Below are 15,636 nucleotides of genomic sequence, written 5' to 3' on the forward strand. Positions count from 1 at the left end.
TTTGACAGCTGTCATTCTAATCAAGCTATATTTTAAGGACTATAAGAATCAAGGTCTCGAAAAACGTACCCCTTTTCAACAATATATATCTACTCTTTTTTTTACCCTATTTTCCCCCTTTCCATTAAAGCGTAGTATAAATAAGATTGTATAAGATTGCTTCGGGGATAAATATATAATATCGATGCTGTCTACATAATTATTCATATACGTATATATGTATATCATCTTTGAATAAACTTAATAATGATGCTTAATATTTTGTAAATATATACTGTAACTATTGCTAATCGAAGCAACAATTATTTATAATTATGTTTATTAAATTACATATTCTACCATATGTGTTACAATTATAACTTTATTGTGATGATTTTGTATTTAATTATACTATAAATTATTTACCGAATGGAATTATAAAATAACTACAAACCATTAATTACATATTGCCATGTCTTATTTAATAACTTTTCTGCATTCCATTTCTTGACATGTATAAATTTTTATAATTGATATTTATTTTTTTTACGATTTTGTATATTGTTTTTATTATTTTTATTATTATTATTATTAAAAATGTTTTTGATTTATATATAGAAGAGTTCCGACTTAACACGGAATTTTGCAACAAGTTAAAAAATAAATATATATAATTGTGCTATGATAAAATTGTGTATTTTGTGCATTAAATAAAATAAATAAATAAAAAATGTTTATTTATTTAGTTAAACATACTGTTAGGTTTATTTAAATATAATTTTCTGTTTTGTATACGTTTTGAAGCTAAAAAAATATTAATAACACATTTAATTTTATTGGTTGGTTGGGAGAACTTGCCATTTGGCAATTATCCAGCCAGTGTAGATACAGCTGTGTTTGTTCAAAAAGTTGAATAAATTAAGGAAAAAAATAAATGAACGTGTCTAATTTTTTTTATACTTATATTTTCTACAGTTAACTAACATGCATAGGTATGTTATATTTAAGGGTTTATAATATAAAGTTATAAATGAAGCACCGATAGTAAATGCTTAAAATTTTAAAATTAAGCAACAAAAACACACTGACCGAAAAAAAAAAAATCTGAACGTTCTAAGAGTATTGAAAAATAATCTTACAAATATGTTTAAAATAACTGTTTTTTTTATTGACTGATTTGGTGTTTATTTTGTAGAATTATATATTTCAACTCAAAATATTAGAAATCAAACATTGATTTGAGTCTACTGAAAACTTTATTTTATTTTTACATTTATAAAAAATATAATTTGTTTGAAAATGCCCTAACAAGGCGAAACAATTGTCACGAAATTTTTGTTTTTACATTTTTTATACTTATCAAAATAAAACAAAGTTTTTAGTTGACTCAAATCAGTGTTTGATTTCTAATATTTTAAGTTTGAATTGTTTATATTAAGTCAAAGAAAAAAAGTCTCTCAAATATTACTGATTAATTTTCATGTATTAAAAAATCGTAGTCCACGTAGATTTGAAATATCCATTTATTACAAATTATAAGAAATTACAAACGCGTTCCTGTGATTTTATTATAGTCTTAGGATAATAAAAATACAAATATTATTGTAGATATTCCCCGGATTAAAATTCAAAGGATAAAAACAAAATTGGACGATGCACGATTATTTAAAAAATAAACATTCACTTCGTTTACTATTTTATATTAAAACATTTTATGTCTTCTCTAAATTATCAGAATAAGAAAATCTCATAGCCCATTTTTTCTTAAGCTTTTAAACCTGTAATGGTTATTTGGAAATAAAACAAATTTAACAAAAACTAATCAAATTTAACATTTTTATGTTTGTATTTATGTTAATTTATCTATACCTACACAATCCATATACATTTAAATATAAAGTGCTGGTCAGTATTATAAAAATAATCAAATGTTCATCTCACCCACTGTCAATATCAAAAAAAAAAAATCTTTCATCATAAAGTTCAACGTAGTTTTATATGAGATACATGGGCTTCTGATCATGGTTCTCTCACAACAACTTCCTAACAATTTGACGGATATTTATGAGTAATAATTGAAAATAGTCACAAAACAAATATAACTAAAAAAATATTGAATAGTGCTTTTTCTTGTATAAAAAAAAGCGGTCAACCTTATATTTATTGTAGAATATATAATATAAATGGATGCGTCAAAACAGTTTGTAACGAAATTTTAAATAAATGAAATGATTTCCAATTAGAACTCTGTAATTTTTAATCGATATAATTTCCATTTTACTTTTTATACACGTTATGCGAAAATATGGATATTTTTCTGAATTTTTTGTAGAAAAAGTCTGCGTTACGCAAGGTACGGTGCTTTTGTTTCCCGGTCGGGCGGGCACCGGAAGATGTATGGCTGGAATAATGGCGGCCCGGGGAAATGGCGCGCGCGGGAAACTGGATTTGGCGGGGACGAGATTTGGCGGGAGTGCTCGCTGACGGGGAAAACCCCTTCTAAACTTTGCCGCCTTTTTGCTCCCTGAAAAATTTAATATGAAGTTTGAATACCTCTCCAACTCGGTTATTGACTCTGATATTATTATTTCTTTGCGATGATTCACGTTTTTTTAACTTTAGATTCGAATGTTTCTAGTTAGAAGTCTAATACGGGAGAGGAAAATACTGAAGTAATTTACATTCCTTTATCCTTATTTATTGCTGTTCGATTTTCAAACTAAACGTATTTGGGTAAAATACGGAATATTCAATAGTTTCTCTCGTTACATTTTCACGGCGATAACTTTTGTAGGGTAAACAGAAAAATACAATTTATGTTTCGAGCAATATTTTGAATGGAAAAAAACTGTCAGCTTTGTTTATATCTCCTATATTATATTATTGTTAACATACTTATATGTAAATATTTTTCTGTCCCAAAATGAGTTTGTTGTAACTCCTGGGAGTACAAAAAAAAATTGTATGATTTAATAAAAAAAAATAATGAAAAATATTAACAAAATAATTAGCACATTAAAAAAATAATAAAAAATTTACACAGATCCATTTTTAAAAAATAAAATTAAAACTTATCGGAAAGCGAATATAATATTATTCATCTTTTGATTTGTTTTCAACTTAGATGCATTTATTTTTTATTATTGTAACTAAGAAAGTTCATTCATCTTTAACATTTTAAAAACAACTTTGAGTTTAATCAAGTAGATGCAAGAATTTTGAAAATTTCACTAACTAATGTTCGTAAAAATTTCAGATTTTTCGTTTAAAAAAAAACTGGATATTAATAACAAAAGAAAAAGGCACTTTCTCGTGTTGGCAGAATAGTGGTTGTTACATTATGAAGTATAGACATAAGGTTATAAACCAGCCAATCAAAAGTCATTTGCCATGTCAATGCCAACATATCTACTAGGTAGATTACAGAATTTGAAATTATCCTCAAAGATGATGTTTGTGTGCACTAATGTGAACCAATTATAAAAAAACTTCATCTTTTAGTAGACGTCTGTCAAAAATTCTGCCATTTCTGTTTACGCATTTACAAGTAACAGCAAAGAGAAGCAACCAACCGTTGTGTTTTTAAAAAATCTGAGTTTGGTGTTCTGATTAAATATAATTATTTTCTCAAGAAAACCAAAGCCAGGTTTGATCAGTATTATTCGGACTCTGCACCGTCGATGAAGATGATTCAAAAGTGGTTTTCTGACTTTCGTTGTGGCCGTGCAAGAACCGATGACGCTGAACAAACTGGACGCCCAAAAGACGTCAGTACACCAGGATACGAGGAATCCATGATAATATGTTACGACCCTTAAATACTCTATTTTCAAAAATTATATTCAAAATTTGCAATGACGCCAAGAGCTTGTATAGCACTTACCCCCACCACTAAGAATAAGAACAATCGATTTCTGTTTATTTATTTATTTATTTTTATTTATTTTATTTTATTTGGGATTTTTACAGCTATTACATAAACAAAATAATTAGAAAAATCTTAACAATACTAAAGCCAATTAAAAAAATCCACTGTAAATATAATGACACATAATATATAAGAAAAAAAATTTAGTAATTGTATTTGTGTGACGTTTGTATTCATGTGTATGTGAATGTGTGTATGCGTGAATGAATGAGAGAGGGGATACATGTGCGTGTGGGAATGAATGAGGGAGAGGGTTCGTGTGTATGGGTACGTAAGTATGAAAATAATATATTTGCTTAAAACTTGTAAATTGTATTAAAAAATTGTTTTAAAAATCGTATTTATAGATACATATTTGTAAATTTTATAAAGGAATTAACATGTTTTAATAATGGTGATGATTTTTTTAATAAAATTAAAAAACCAATCAATTGACATAAAAAAATGGTTGAATAATGAAAGAGTGGATTCTTAGAATTCCAAATTAAAAAAAATAAATATTGTTTTTTGTTTGTTTCAGGGTCGGGAATAGTCCATGCTGGTTTATATAGCAATGGTGGTGGAAACCTTATCTCAGAAGACTGGCAGGAGACAACGAAAAGCAGCCTCCAAGACAACGAACCTTTTTTTGATGCTTCAGCTCCAAGAAATGTTACTGCGCTGGTAGGAAAAACTGCCTACTTAAGCTGCAGAGTAAATAATCTAGGAAATAAAACAGTAAGTTAAGAAATATATATATTTTCAATCTGTTGGGTTACTTTGCTTTTTTATTTAAAATGTTTTTTTGTAATGTTTTCCACATTTATAAATTAGAAATTACGTATGGGAAACGCATTAAAACATATAGTGATTCTAAAAAAATGGTGTCTGTGGTAAAACAAATAAGATGCTTAAGTCACACACTAAGAGTTCTGGGTTCGATTCCCGGTGAGATCACTCAATTAAAAAATATGAATTTTCAATATCTGGGTTTCTGGCGCTGTAATTCATCACTGTAATCCGGTGTCTCGGCCTAAAGTGCAACAATTTCATTAATTAAAAGAAATGGTTTCTTAAGGCGTTTTATAATACGTTGAGCAAATTAGTAGATTGTTACTTCCTTTAAGGTTACAGATCTATTATTTCTCAAAAATCAACAAAATAAAGAATTTTATAAATTATGATGTTCAAACAAAAGTAGAATTGTAAGCCGTATACGCTGTGTAAAATCATCACTAAAACTAAAACTAAAACATAATACTTTAGTTATTAGTGCTATATTTATTATTTACTTTTGAATTAGGAAGTTGGGCAGATGTGGACATATTCCTAAATGCCTTAATTTCCATAATTTCTATATTTCCTTATCTCAAAAGTTCTGTATCTCCGTTGAAATATTTTCAGTAGAATAATTATTTATGGAAAAAATAATTTTGATTAGTGGACAGTTTTAAAACCTTTTGTTTACAGATATTATTTTGCTGATCTTATCATATTTTAATCTGAAATACCTTTTTTTAAAATTACACGCTGAATATGTCATACCTACTTAAGTATGAAGAAAAATAATGTTGAATGTCAAAACGGTGAAAGGTTGAGACGAGCATTATCAATAAAATGAAGCAAAGCGTGATAAGATACTTTTCGAATATAAAACAAATGACTGAAGAATGAAGAACAAAGCAATTTACATACTATGCAAAAATTATTGTGCTACGTAAGGACGCGTAACTGATGAACACCTACTAAGTTAGGCGTTAGTTTGTTACCTTACTTTGAAAATGAACCACGATTTCTGGCTTAAATCTAGAGTATCTATCTATGTTTACATGTATGGAGACTAGGTTTCTGCCAAGGGTTTGCAATATTTAAAACCAAGTATGTTTAGTATTTTGTCTTAAAGGGAGTTTTTCCAAATGAATATTATATTACAAGAGATAAGAAAATATTTGAACCAAGAGAATACGCGTGTAAATTAGTTTTTTTTTTTATTGGTTTTACTAAACAGTTATCTGGGACGTGTTCTAAACACTTTTTCTTCTAAAATTGACATAATATACTACAACAACAATGTAAAACATTGTAAAAGAGAAAATATGAAAGTCTAGGCTATAATGGAGCTTATGACATTTTACCAAACTTAGTAAAAAAATTATGGAATAAGTGCCAATAAATTCCAAACACAAGAGCTTATCTCTTTTCTGCCATTAACTATCATGTCCAAACCATCGCACCACCGCTTCCTTAATTTCAAGAACATTTATTTGTGATTTTCTAGGTATCATGGATAAGACATCGAGACCTCCACATCCTGACTGTGGGGAGCTACTCCTATACGTCAGACGAGAGATTTCAGGCATCCCACCATCGCGACCGAAACGATTGGATGCTTCATATAAAATGGGCCCAGCAGAGGGATGCGGGGATGTACGAGTGTCAAATTCCTACACAACTAGTCAAAAGCTACTTTGTGTACCTCAATGTTGTTGGTAGGTATTTTTATTATGTTGCTTCGTGTATTTTATTTTTTACAAAGTACAAAGTAATCAATATTATGTATCTTTTTTGGGTAATACCGTGTATGTTGGATTTGATCCGACGTTTCGGCTACCATGCATTGGAGCATAATGGATATAAGAAGAAACAAATTGACAACATTATTAAATCGCAAGGGACAAAGAAGAACAAGGAAGAAGAAATTACCAGAGGGACTGCATACCTGCCATGTGTACATAATGTAACTGACAGGATAGCCAAAGTGCTGAAGAAACAAAAAATTGCAACAACGTTTGGGACTGTGGGAAAAATAAAAGACCATTTAGTAAACCCAAAAGATAAAAATCCTCTGGAAACTGAAGCCGTGTACAAACTAAGTTGCCAAGGATGTGATAAAGTGTATATTGGACAAACAGGGCGCACAGCAAAGAAAAGAATTGACGAACACAAAAGAACGTGTAAACTTGGGCATCCAGACAAATCCGATATACATAGACACAGGACATTTTTTCGCCTTTGAACCAAAAATTCTACATAAACCTAGTAATTATAGTGCACGAATAATAAAAGAGGCAATTGAAATACACAGACATCCAGATAATATAAACAATGACGACGGGCTTAAATTAAATTCAACATGGTTCCCAGCACTACATATGACAAAAACGAATAGATATGTGCCTACTGCCGGCTGCGACACAGTACAAATTACTAGTACATAAACATAATTATTCTTTCCTTCAAAACTAGAAATGTGCCTACTGCTGACTGTGACACGGTACAAATTACTAGTACATAAACACATACATTTCTTTATAAAACACACAGTTTTCCCTGAAGATGGCTTCTGCAATCAAATCAAATAAAATCCAACATACACGGTATTACCCTAAAAGATACAGAATATTGATAACAGTGACCGTGAAAACCTTCGCACCTATTTTACAAAGTAATCGTTTAGTATAAAACAGCATTTATCAATATTATTACTGGCCAATTACCTTTCTTTTGCATCCTTCCCTTGGCCAGTCTTGACGGTACTTACCTTAAATAGAAGACTCAAATTCAGAATTTTTAGATTTGAAGCAAAAAAAGAAAATATTGATATTACGTCACATTGATAAGAAATTTCGAAAAAGTTTTTATCATCCATAGTTAGATAATTATTTGTGAATTTTCATTATCCAGTGCACCAATATAAAATATCACTATGATCGCATTAAAGGTAGGTTCATTCCCGTGCTCCTTTCTTTTATTCAAATACTCCAGTTGTGTTCAAAATTGAATGATATTTGTTATTGCATTATTATGTCTGCTTTTCGTTGACAGTAGTAATAAATGAAAAATATTTTCTTAAAAAGGTAGTAAAAAATCAACGATTTTAGCATGATACGATTTTTTATTTTGTATATTTGTAAACTGTGAAGTCATATACCATACATACAGCAAAAATTTACGGCAAATATCTTTATTAATAAGACAGTAATTGTCGTATTCGTTTTAAAAATAGTTTTTCTTTTGTAACTTTGTAGATGTGAATTTATATCATAGACTACAGGGAAATTTGATATTTTGTGTCACATAAAATGTAATGTTATCAACGATTCATAACAGTACTTACTTACGTTTCAGGAATACATCATTTTTAATTATTATTAAAATAAAATGTTATTAGTGTTACACAATTTTATTATTTTACAAGACTCTACTACAGTTTCGAGAGAGCGTTCCTCCCATCGACGGGGGATATAGTTTTTATATCCCCTTTTTCATAATTATTTAAAAAATATTTTCAACATTGATGGTTATTTGTGGAAAATAACGCCAATAAATTAAAATTTCATTGTTTTAAAGTGTGCAACAAAGTTCGGACTTTTTAAAGTCCAAGATACAATTATTATGGTACCAAAACCAGACTAAAAACTTCAAGACAAATGTAATGTGTTTTCACTCAGTTAACGTTGTTGTTATAATAGAATGTAATAAATAAATAATTTTACCAGTCTTTTGTTAACAAACATTTGGACAAATTCAAAACATCGTAGATTGTTTTACATTTATGTTTTACGTTTTACATTTATGTACAATGAGTTACTTAAAGAAATAAAGGAAAAATAAACAGTTGAAATATTAAAAATTATTTTGAAAAAATATATTATTGAGAAATTTGATAAAAAAATTGTAATATTATTAAAAGTTTATATTAGTTCTTAAGATGTTATGAACTTACTTAATAAATCATAAATAATAATAAATTAAATAATTTAATTAATTAAATAAATCAATTAAATTAAATAAATAAATTAACTGACAGTAAAAATAAAAATCAAAATGTTGGCAAATGTAACCAACGTATTCTTCATAAAATGATGTTTATTTAAAATAAAATTAACAGTCATATTAAGTATCGATATTACAAGATTGACAAAATATTTAAGGTACCACTTGAATTTGATTTGTAGATCGTTTTATTATACACGTTTAAATAAATACACTTTTCAATACTTTGATGTAAACAAACTATTTTTCGTCGCAGTTTGAAAGCTTTTATTTGAACAAGACTTGAACGCAAAGTTTTCGATATATTTTTCCATACAAAATATACATATTGAATTATTTGAGGCCAAAATTTCTTTTACTCAACATTGAAAAAGTTTTGATGTGTGCAGATTCAATACAAAAACTTTCAGTTCTAAATTCATCCAATATTTATACGATACGGCTCGGTAAATCATTGTTATAATATGTATACAACACGTAATCGAATTTTGTTCTAGCTAATTTTTTTCGCAACTTTGAGGGGAAGAGCTCCATAAATTATGTACCAAAAACTTTTATTACATAAGGGTGATAAATACGCTTTTCTGATTCAAATGGAGATTCGTCGAGTTTTATTATTTGAAGGAAATACGCTTCTTCTTGTTTACATAAAATATATCAAATTATTTTTCATCCAGTTGACCTTTGAGTCGACCTTATCTTTGTATATATTTAATAAAATAGCCAGGAACTTCGTCTTATTGTGAATTATAATATCTTCAGTAAGCTGTGAGCATGGTATAATTAATCATTTTTCCAACTCAAAATAATCACATAAAAGGTTTTTTAAAATCTACATAAAGGTCTTTTTACTGTGGTATTTTAATCTACGTTTTTGTACATTTTTTTAAAATTCACTTTCCGCGCTTAACATTGCTACACCAATTGCACTGTATTTTTTCTTTTTTTTTTCACAAAAAGGTAAGATGATTAGTTTTACGCTTCAGAAGCTCAATCACAAATATCTATCGATGTGCTAATAAGCGACGTGATAACAATTTCTCTCCATGGTTGTTTATTGTATTCGCGATAAAAATGGAACATCCATGAACACTTAAGATTAAATGTCAAAATATTTACGTTTCGTGACGTATAATCCTGCTGCGCAATCACATATTTGAATTTCACCTGTGTTAATATGGAAAATATTCCAAAACTGCTCATCTATTTGTTTATTTATTATTTATCATGCTATTTATTGCATTTAGCCGGCGGTTACCAAGCCAAATGTTAAGAAAAGCGGTCGCCATAGTAATTGTCAATTAATTTTCACTTTTTTGTATTAGATACTTACCCCTTACTATTTTGCAAATGCAATATATTGTTTTATTTTTTATAACGAACGCCGATTTTTCGGCAATGAACTGTATTTATTTGTGAGGAAAACAAAAAACAAACCGACACGAGCGTTGACTTAGGATAACACACGCGTTGACTAATGACTGCGATAACTTAAGCATGTTCATTATTGTTCATTGTAATAGCTCAAATGCTTAGCACGTTTTTAAGCAGATCAATAGTTATTTGTGATTGAGCCACCGGTACCAGTTCAGGGACAATGAAATTTTTTTTTTTGTAAAAACACTATTTTAAACGCCATAATCACCATGTCAACCATGCCCGAAATCTAACTCAAGACCTCTCGCGTGGTACGCAAACGCACTGATTACTACACCACCAGGCCGATTTATTTTAATAAATGCAAGTAAATATTTTAAAATAACCCCTTATCCACTTTTATATGTCCATTGGTTTCGAAACCGACCCGTCTCTTTGTCGAAACACTAATTACACTAGCATGCAATTTGACTGAATTTTTTCACCATTGTTATTGCATAAAAATATAAAACCATCGTGCTGAAAAGAAAAATATTATAAAACCTAACACCAACGTGCACTAGTAAACGCACACCATAAATCCGAAATTTCACAAAGTTTTTTTACTGCAAGTTAACGTGTATAACTTTAAAAATTATGGTCCAAAATATTATACATTTCCTAACTTCATTATACTTAATTATTTAAGCGTTACTATGTAATATAATAAGGTTATAACATAATAATTTAATTCACCCACACAATCTTGTTACGCTTCTCTTTCGTAAATAGGCAGCAAAATTAAATAAGCAGATAATTGTTTTAACATTATGTAAATATTAGCTTTTAAGCTGAATCTCGATTAAGCGCGACTTGTTTACTCGTGAATTAGATTGCCTGTTGATTTAGAATAGTTTTGGGAATTCAATCAATTTTTTTCAAATATTTTTTGAATTAAAGAAAGTACTCTTCATCTTAAACCCGTGTACAGTTGGGCTTTTTAAATAGAACCAGAACTCTGGATGAATATTTTCGTTTTAATGGCTACTATCAGATGAAAATCCTGATATTGATTTGAATTATGTAGGTATTATAGTTTGATATTTATTTTGGGTTTACTATTACGCTTGGAGAATTTTTAATGCTTTTTTTTCAACTGCAAGTTTTTTAGAGTACGAAAATATTCAAGACATGTTTTTTATCAACCGAAATCAAAATATGAATTTTTAATGTTTATCTTCCAAGTCTCCAAGCCAACACGCACATCTAGCTAAATGAATTTCAAAGGTTCAACAAGGGACACATTAAGGACCCCTGAAATAGCCCAAAAGGTCCAAGTACGCACTTATTTTCTTGTAAAACAGTGGATCACTTAGTGTTCCGAGAAACTTTGTCTTTCGTTCTGTGCCTTTTACATTTGAATTAAAAACGTAAATACGTCTACAAAAAAATACAGCATATTACCCGCATTTAATGGTGCATTGGGTATTGCATCGGTTCGCTTATCACAGAGAATCTAGAGAACTTGTAACGTTAGCTAAGATGATTAATGAAATCGGACTTATCACCACTCAATTTTGATTTTATTTACTTAACCTTAATACTATCTGGTTATATTTAAAACATAACTGTTTATATTTTTGTCCAGGTGTGGATAACATTTTTTTTTCCAGCTGATAGTGAAATATTTTTTGAAAAATCCATAAAGATTAGTCCAGAGCTTACTTATTCCACTCCTTGATTATGCAGATGTATGTTATCCAGATGCTAACTCATAATTGCTTGATAAGTTATAACGATTGCAGAATATTTGTATTCATTATATATTTAATATTCGCAAGTTAGACCACATAACCTAGTATTGCACGCAACTACACTGGCTCAGTATCAGACATAGAAGAAACATTCACATTCTATCATTTCTTTGCAATATTTTAAATAATCTTACTTCGCCTGTTTATCTGTGAGAGCTCATCCAACCTCTTTCACAACACGGACTATCTCTTCATTCTAGTAACGAGAAAACCCTTTTAATACCTTGTCATCGCTCTAATTTTCCTTCCCTCCTCTTTCACAGTAGTAGTCGCTCGATTGTGGAATAATCTATCCACTAATGTTAGAGACGCCACTTCTTTATTAACATTTAAGTCAAGATTGAAATGTCACTATCTAAATATTTTAATTGTTCTTTTATCCTTCTTCTTTCCTTCCCATCCCCTCTCCTCTCTTCAAAGTTTAGTGTTAATTTTTATTTTATTTTATTTTTATTTATTTTTTTTATCTTTGCTTTTAACTTTTGTATAAAACTGTAAGATTCAATATGTAGATGTATTTATAATTTTCTCAAACTGAACGGTTTGGGTATGTAGATAGAAATTGCCTTAAGGCAAATTGCCCACCCCAATATGTTTATATTTTGTATATGTATATAAAGTGTCAAATAAATAAAATGAATAAGCAAAAAAATATAAAATTTTACAATACAAGATAGTCTTATGCTTCAGATCCAGTACAAGTACCTCGAAATTTTGGGCGGATAAGAAAATATTTTTTATTTTGGTTGAGTTGTATTTTTGGTTCAAAATTTGTTGCAACAGAAAGGGAAAACATTTTTGAGAAAGGAATATAGAATTCTAGGCACTTACAGGGCTTATGACATGTCAAAGGCTGGTTTAAGTAGTCACTTAACACACTATGCGACATTCACAATTCTGCCTTTGTTTTAACATCCACATTTTCTCAACTCTTTCATCTACTGACCGTTGTTAATTAAAAGTCCTGAGACATTTATTATGTGGGTGAGATTCATCCGGCTGAACCAATTCATCTACTAGGCAACGCCTGAAAACAATTTCCCAATTTTTATACTTCTTCTTTTACTGGTTATTTATTTCAACAATGTTTAGAATAGGTCCACATGTTCGCAGACTGGCTGCATTTTATTGCTAGTGAGTTATCAAGGCGTTTACATAGCTTATGACATGTCATTGGCTGGTTTAAGTGGCCACTTTATACTATGTGTTAACAAAGATCTAATTTACTACCTAGGAAGGAAATACAGCCAGTCTGCAAACATTGGGACATATTCAAAATATTGTTGAGTCATACTTTATCTTAATATTAATGAAAGACATTATTAATTTATTAATTCATTTGTTGAATATGATTTTTAAACAAATTTCCAAATGAACATTGATTTATTTAGTCTACGGTAGTGAATTACATTATGGACTAAGCATAATAGTTAAACACATAATTTACTATCGTCTTCATGATAATTTTGTTTGGTATTTCTGTTACTTTATATTTCATCAACACTTTTGTTTTTTATTTTATTGTTTTGCTCAAATCGTAATAATGTAGGTCACTGGTTTTCAGTATAAATTAGCATTTATTTGTAAAGGCAGGGATGGACATTATATTATACTTATTTGTTTAAGTTATTGGGTGCATTGAATACAATACATTATTTTTGAATTATTTTTATCAATATGTTTTTTATTTATTTAAGTTGTTTATTGACAATAATTATTGATAAAATTTTATTATTATGATGTAATAACTTATGTCTCCATGTAAGTAGCCAATTAAAAATACTTGGTACACTTCATTTATTTATTCGACCAATTAGCGCTTTCTCTAACGAATTGTAAAACTTGCGCTGTGTAACCTGCGTTCTAGTGGTTAGCTAACTTCTGAGTTAAACGGACAAACTTATTTGTGAAATATAACATTAGTACCCAATTACAGACGTGTAAAAAACGTTAAAAAAAAACGGGTACTACAAGGGCTGAACGTTTTAATTATTCCAGGTAAAAAACACGTAAGTTAGTATTTGATTTAAATTTATTTTATTTTTTAAATTATGTTTACTTGTTACTAGGGAGAGATTCGGTTCGGAGACCGCCCCTCGCAGCACCCACCCCACGAACTCAGGGATCTCTTTTGCAAGAAATATATCACACTATGTATTCAGATCAAGGTGAAATTATAATTACACTTGTGATGTATGAGAAAACATAAGTTTTCTATGCCTAACAATGCACGAAATTTGATACTAAAAAAATAACGTTTTTTTACTACTAACATAAATGAACTTTCACATCAGCTTAAAAACACAAATTAACTTTCACATCATCTTAAAAATATTTATTTATTCAATAGGTTCTAAAACAGTAATGTTAAATTTTTAAGTTAAATTAACAAATATTCTTAACTCTTTAAAACAATAGTCTAAACAAACGTAATATTTTTTTTAAATCTACTCGTATGATATAATAAATTATAACAAAGCAAATATTTACTTGAGAAAAAGTATTTCGTTTCATAAAATAAAATATCAACCGGGTTTTGTTTGAATCGTTCATATAATGCTTATGTATCACGAAAAAACATATTAAATGAAGATGTATAAACTTCGAGTCAATAGCACGAAAAAAGTAAGGTAAGTTTATAAAAAATATGGCTTTTGTATTATTATTTTAAAAACGGTGGATAGCGTATGTCATGTGCGGGCCCGTTTTTACTCGATCCTTTAAGATTAGGGTGGCCGAATACTTATTTATTATTTTCTCTTTTGGTTTATTTATTTAGTTTCTACCCGCAGGTGAAAATTTTGCTTAAAAAATCAAGTGGAGAATATTTACCTGCCGATTGATAATTTGAATAATTAATAATTTAAAAAAAATATGTTAATAAATCCGCCCTTTATTCTTTGTGGTGCCGTGCCATGTTGAACGATCGACCTAATTATCGTAAAAGTTTTCAAGCTCTGTATCAAGTATGTTTGATTCATTTTTGTAGGTTAAAATTCGTCGTCTAATGCTTGGGCCAAATTTACTGCTTAAATCATTCTGTACAGGACCGTCTCTCTCAATTTTACGGAAACAATGTGTATGAGGGAGAAAAAGTTTTAATTATTTTTTTTTAACTTCAATGAAAATCAAAATCGTGAAAAATCATGAAAATCGTCGAAACATGATAAAAAAATATTTATTTATGATTTTAGTCAAAAATTTAACTGAACACCGTTTAAGTGTCACGTTGTAAACTTTCAACCTTTTTTTGATTAAAATTATTTATTGACAATTCTTGGTGGAATTCCATTGCAATGATGTTAGTGGAAGTGTGCCAAGTATTTTAAATTAGTGACGTAAATATAAGTTATTCTATCATTTAAAACTTTAAATTTTATAATAATAAATAATGTTTTTCGATAAAATTAATTACGCTTTATACGAAAAGAAACGAGTGCACATTTAAATTTATCTTTTCGGACAACTTTAAGGTTGTCATTTATGCGCACTCAAATATTTAGCCATATAAATATTTTGAGGGGAAAGTCCTTTTTTATGTCTGTAAATTTTATATTTATCAATTTTTTTGCATGTTTTATTTACATATCACATTTTAAATCGGTTATTTTTTTTAATCAAACCAACCAATTTGAATTTTAACATTGTTTTTTATAATTCGAAAAAAAATGAAATAACCTCAATAATGGAAACATAAATGTACTTTTTATTATCTTTATTTTTATGGACAACTTGGAAAGAGCCATTTTTGTAATATACTTTAATATAAACATTTTCAATTTGTTATTTATTTTTAAGCTTATT

The 15,636-nt window shown here is 28.8% G+C and overlaps 1 protein-coding gene across 2 annotated transcripts in view; it reads left to right on the top strand.

The window, feature by feature from the left end:
- Positions 1 to 15,636, top strand: part of LOC148281029 (zwei Ig domain protein zig-8-like) — a 149,978-nt gene that overhangs the window by 115,976 nt on the left and 18,366 nt on the right. Inside the window, exons 3-5 of one of the 2 annotated variants that reach the window (XM_088227434.1) lie at positions 4,428 to 4,624; positions 6,165 to 6,375; positions 13,902 to 14,000. In XM_088227434.1, the coding sequence (XP_088083560.1) occupies positions 4,428 to 4,624; positions 6,165 to 6,375; positions 13,902 to 14,000 (507 nt within the window). The remainder of the gene's footprint in view (positions 1 to 4,427; positions 4,625 to 6,164; positions 6,376 to 13,901; positions 14,001 to 15,636) is intronic. The other variant, XM_088227435.1, reaches the window with a different exon arrangement.

The sequence above is a fragment of the Micrasema longulum genome, unplaced genomic scaffold (genome assembly GCF_059751315.1).
Source record: "Micrasema longulum isolate JH-2025_06_02 unplaced genomic scaffold, ASM5975131v1 h1tg000503l, whole genome shotgun sequence".
Lineage (NCBI taxonomy): Eukaryota > Metazoa > Arthropoda > Insecta > Trichoptera > Brachycentridae > Micrasema > Micrasema longulum.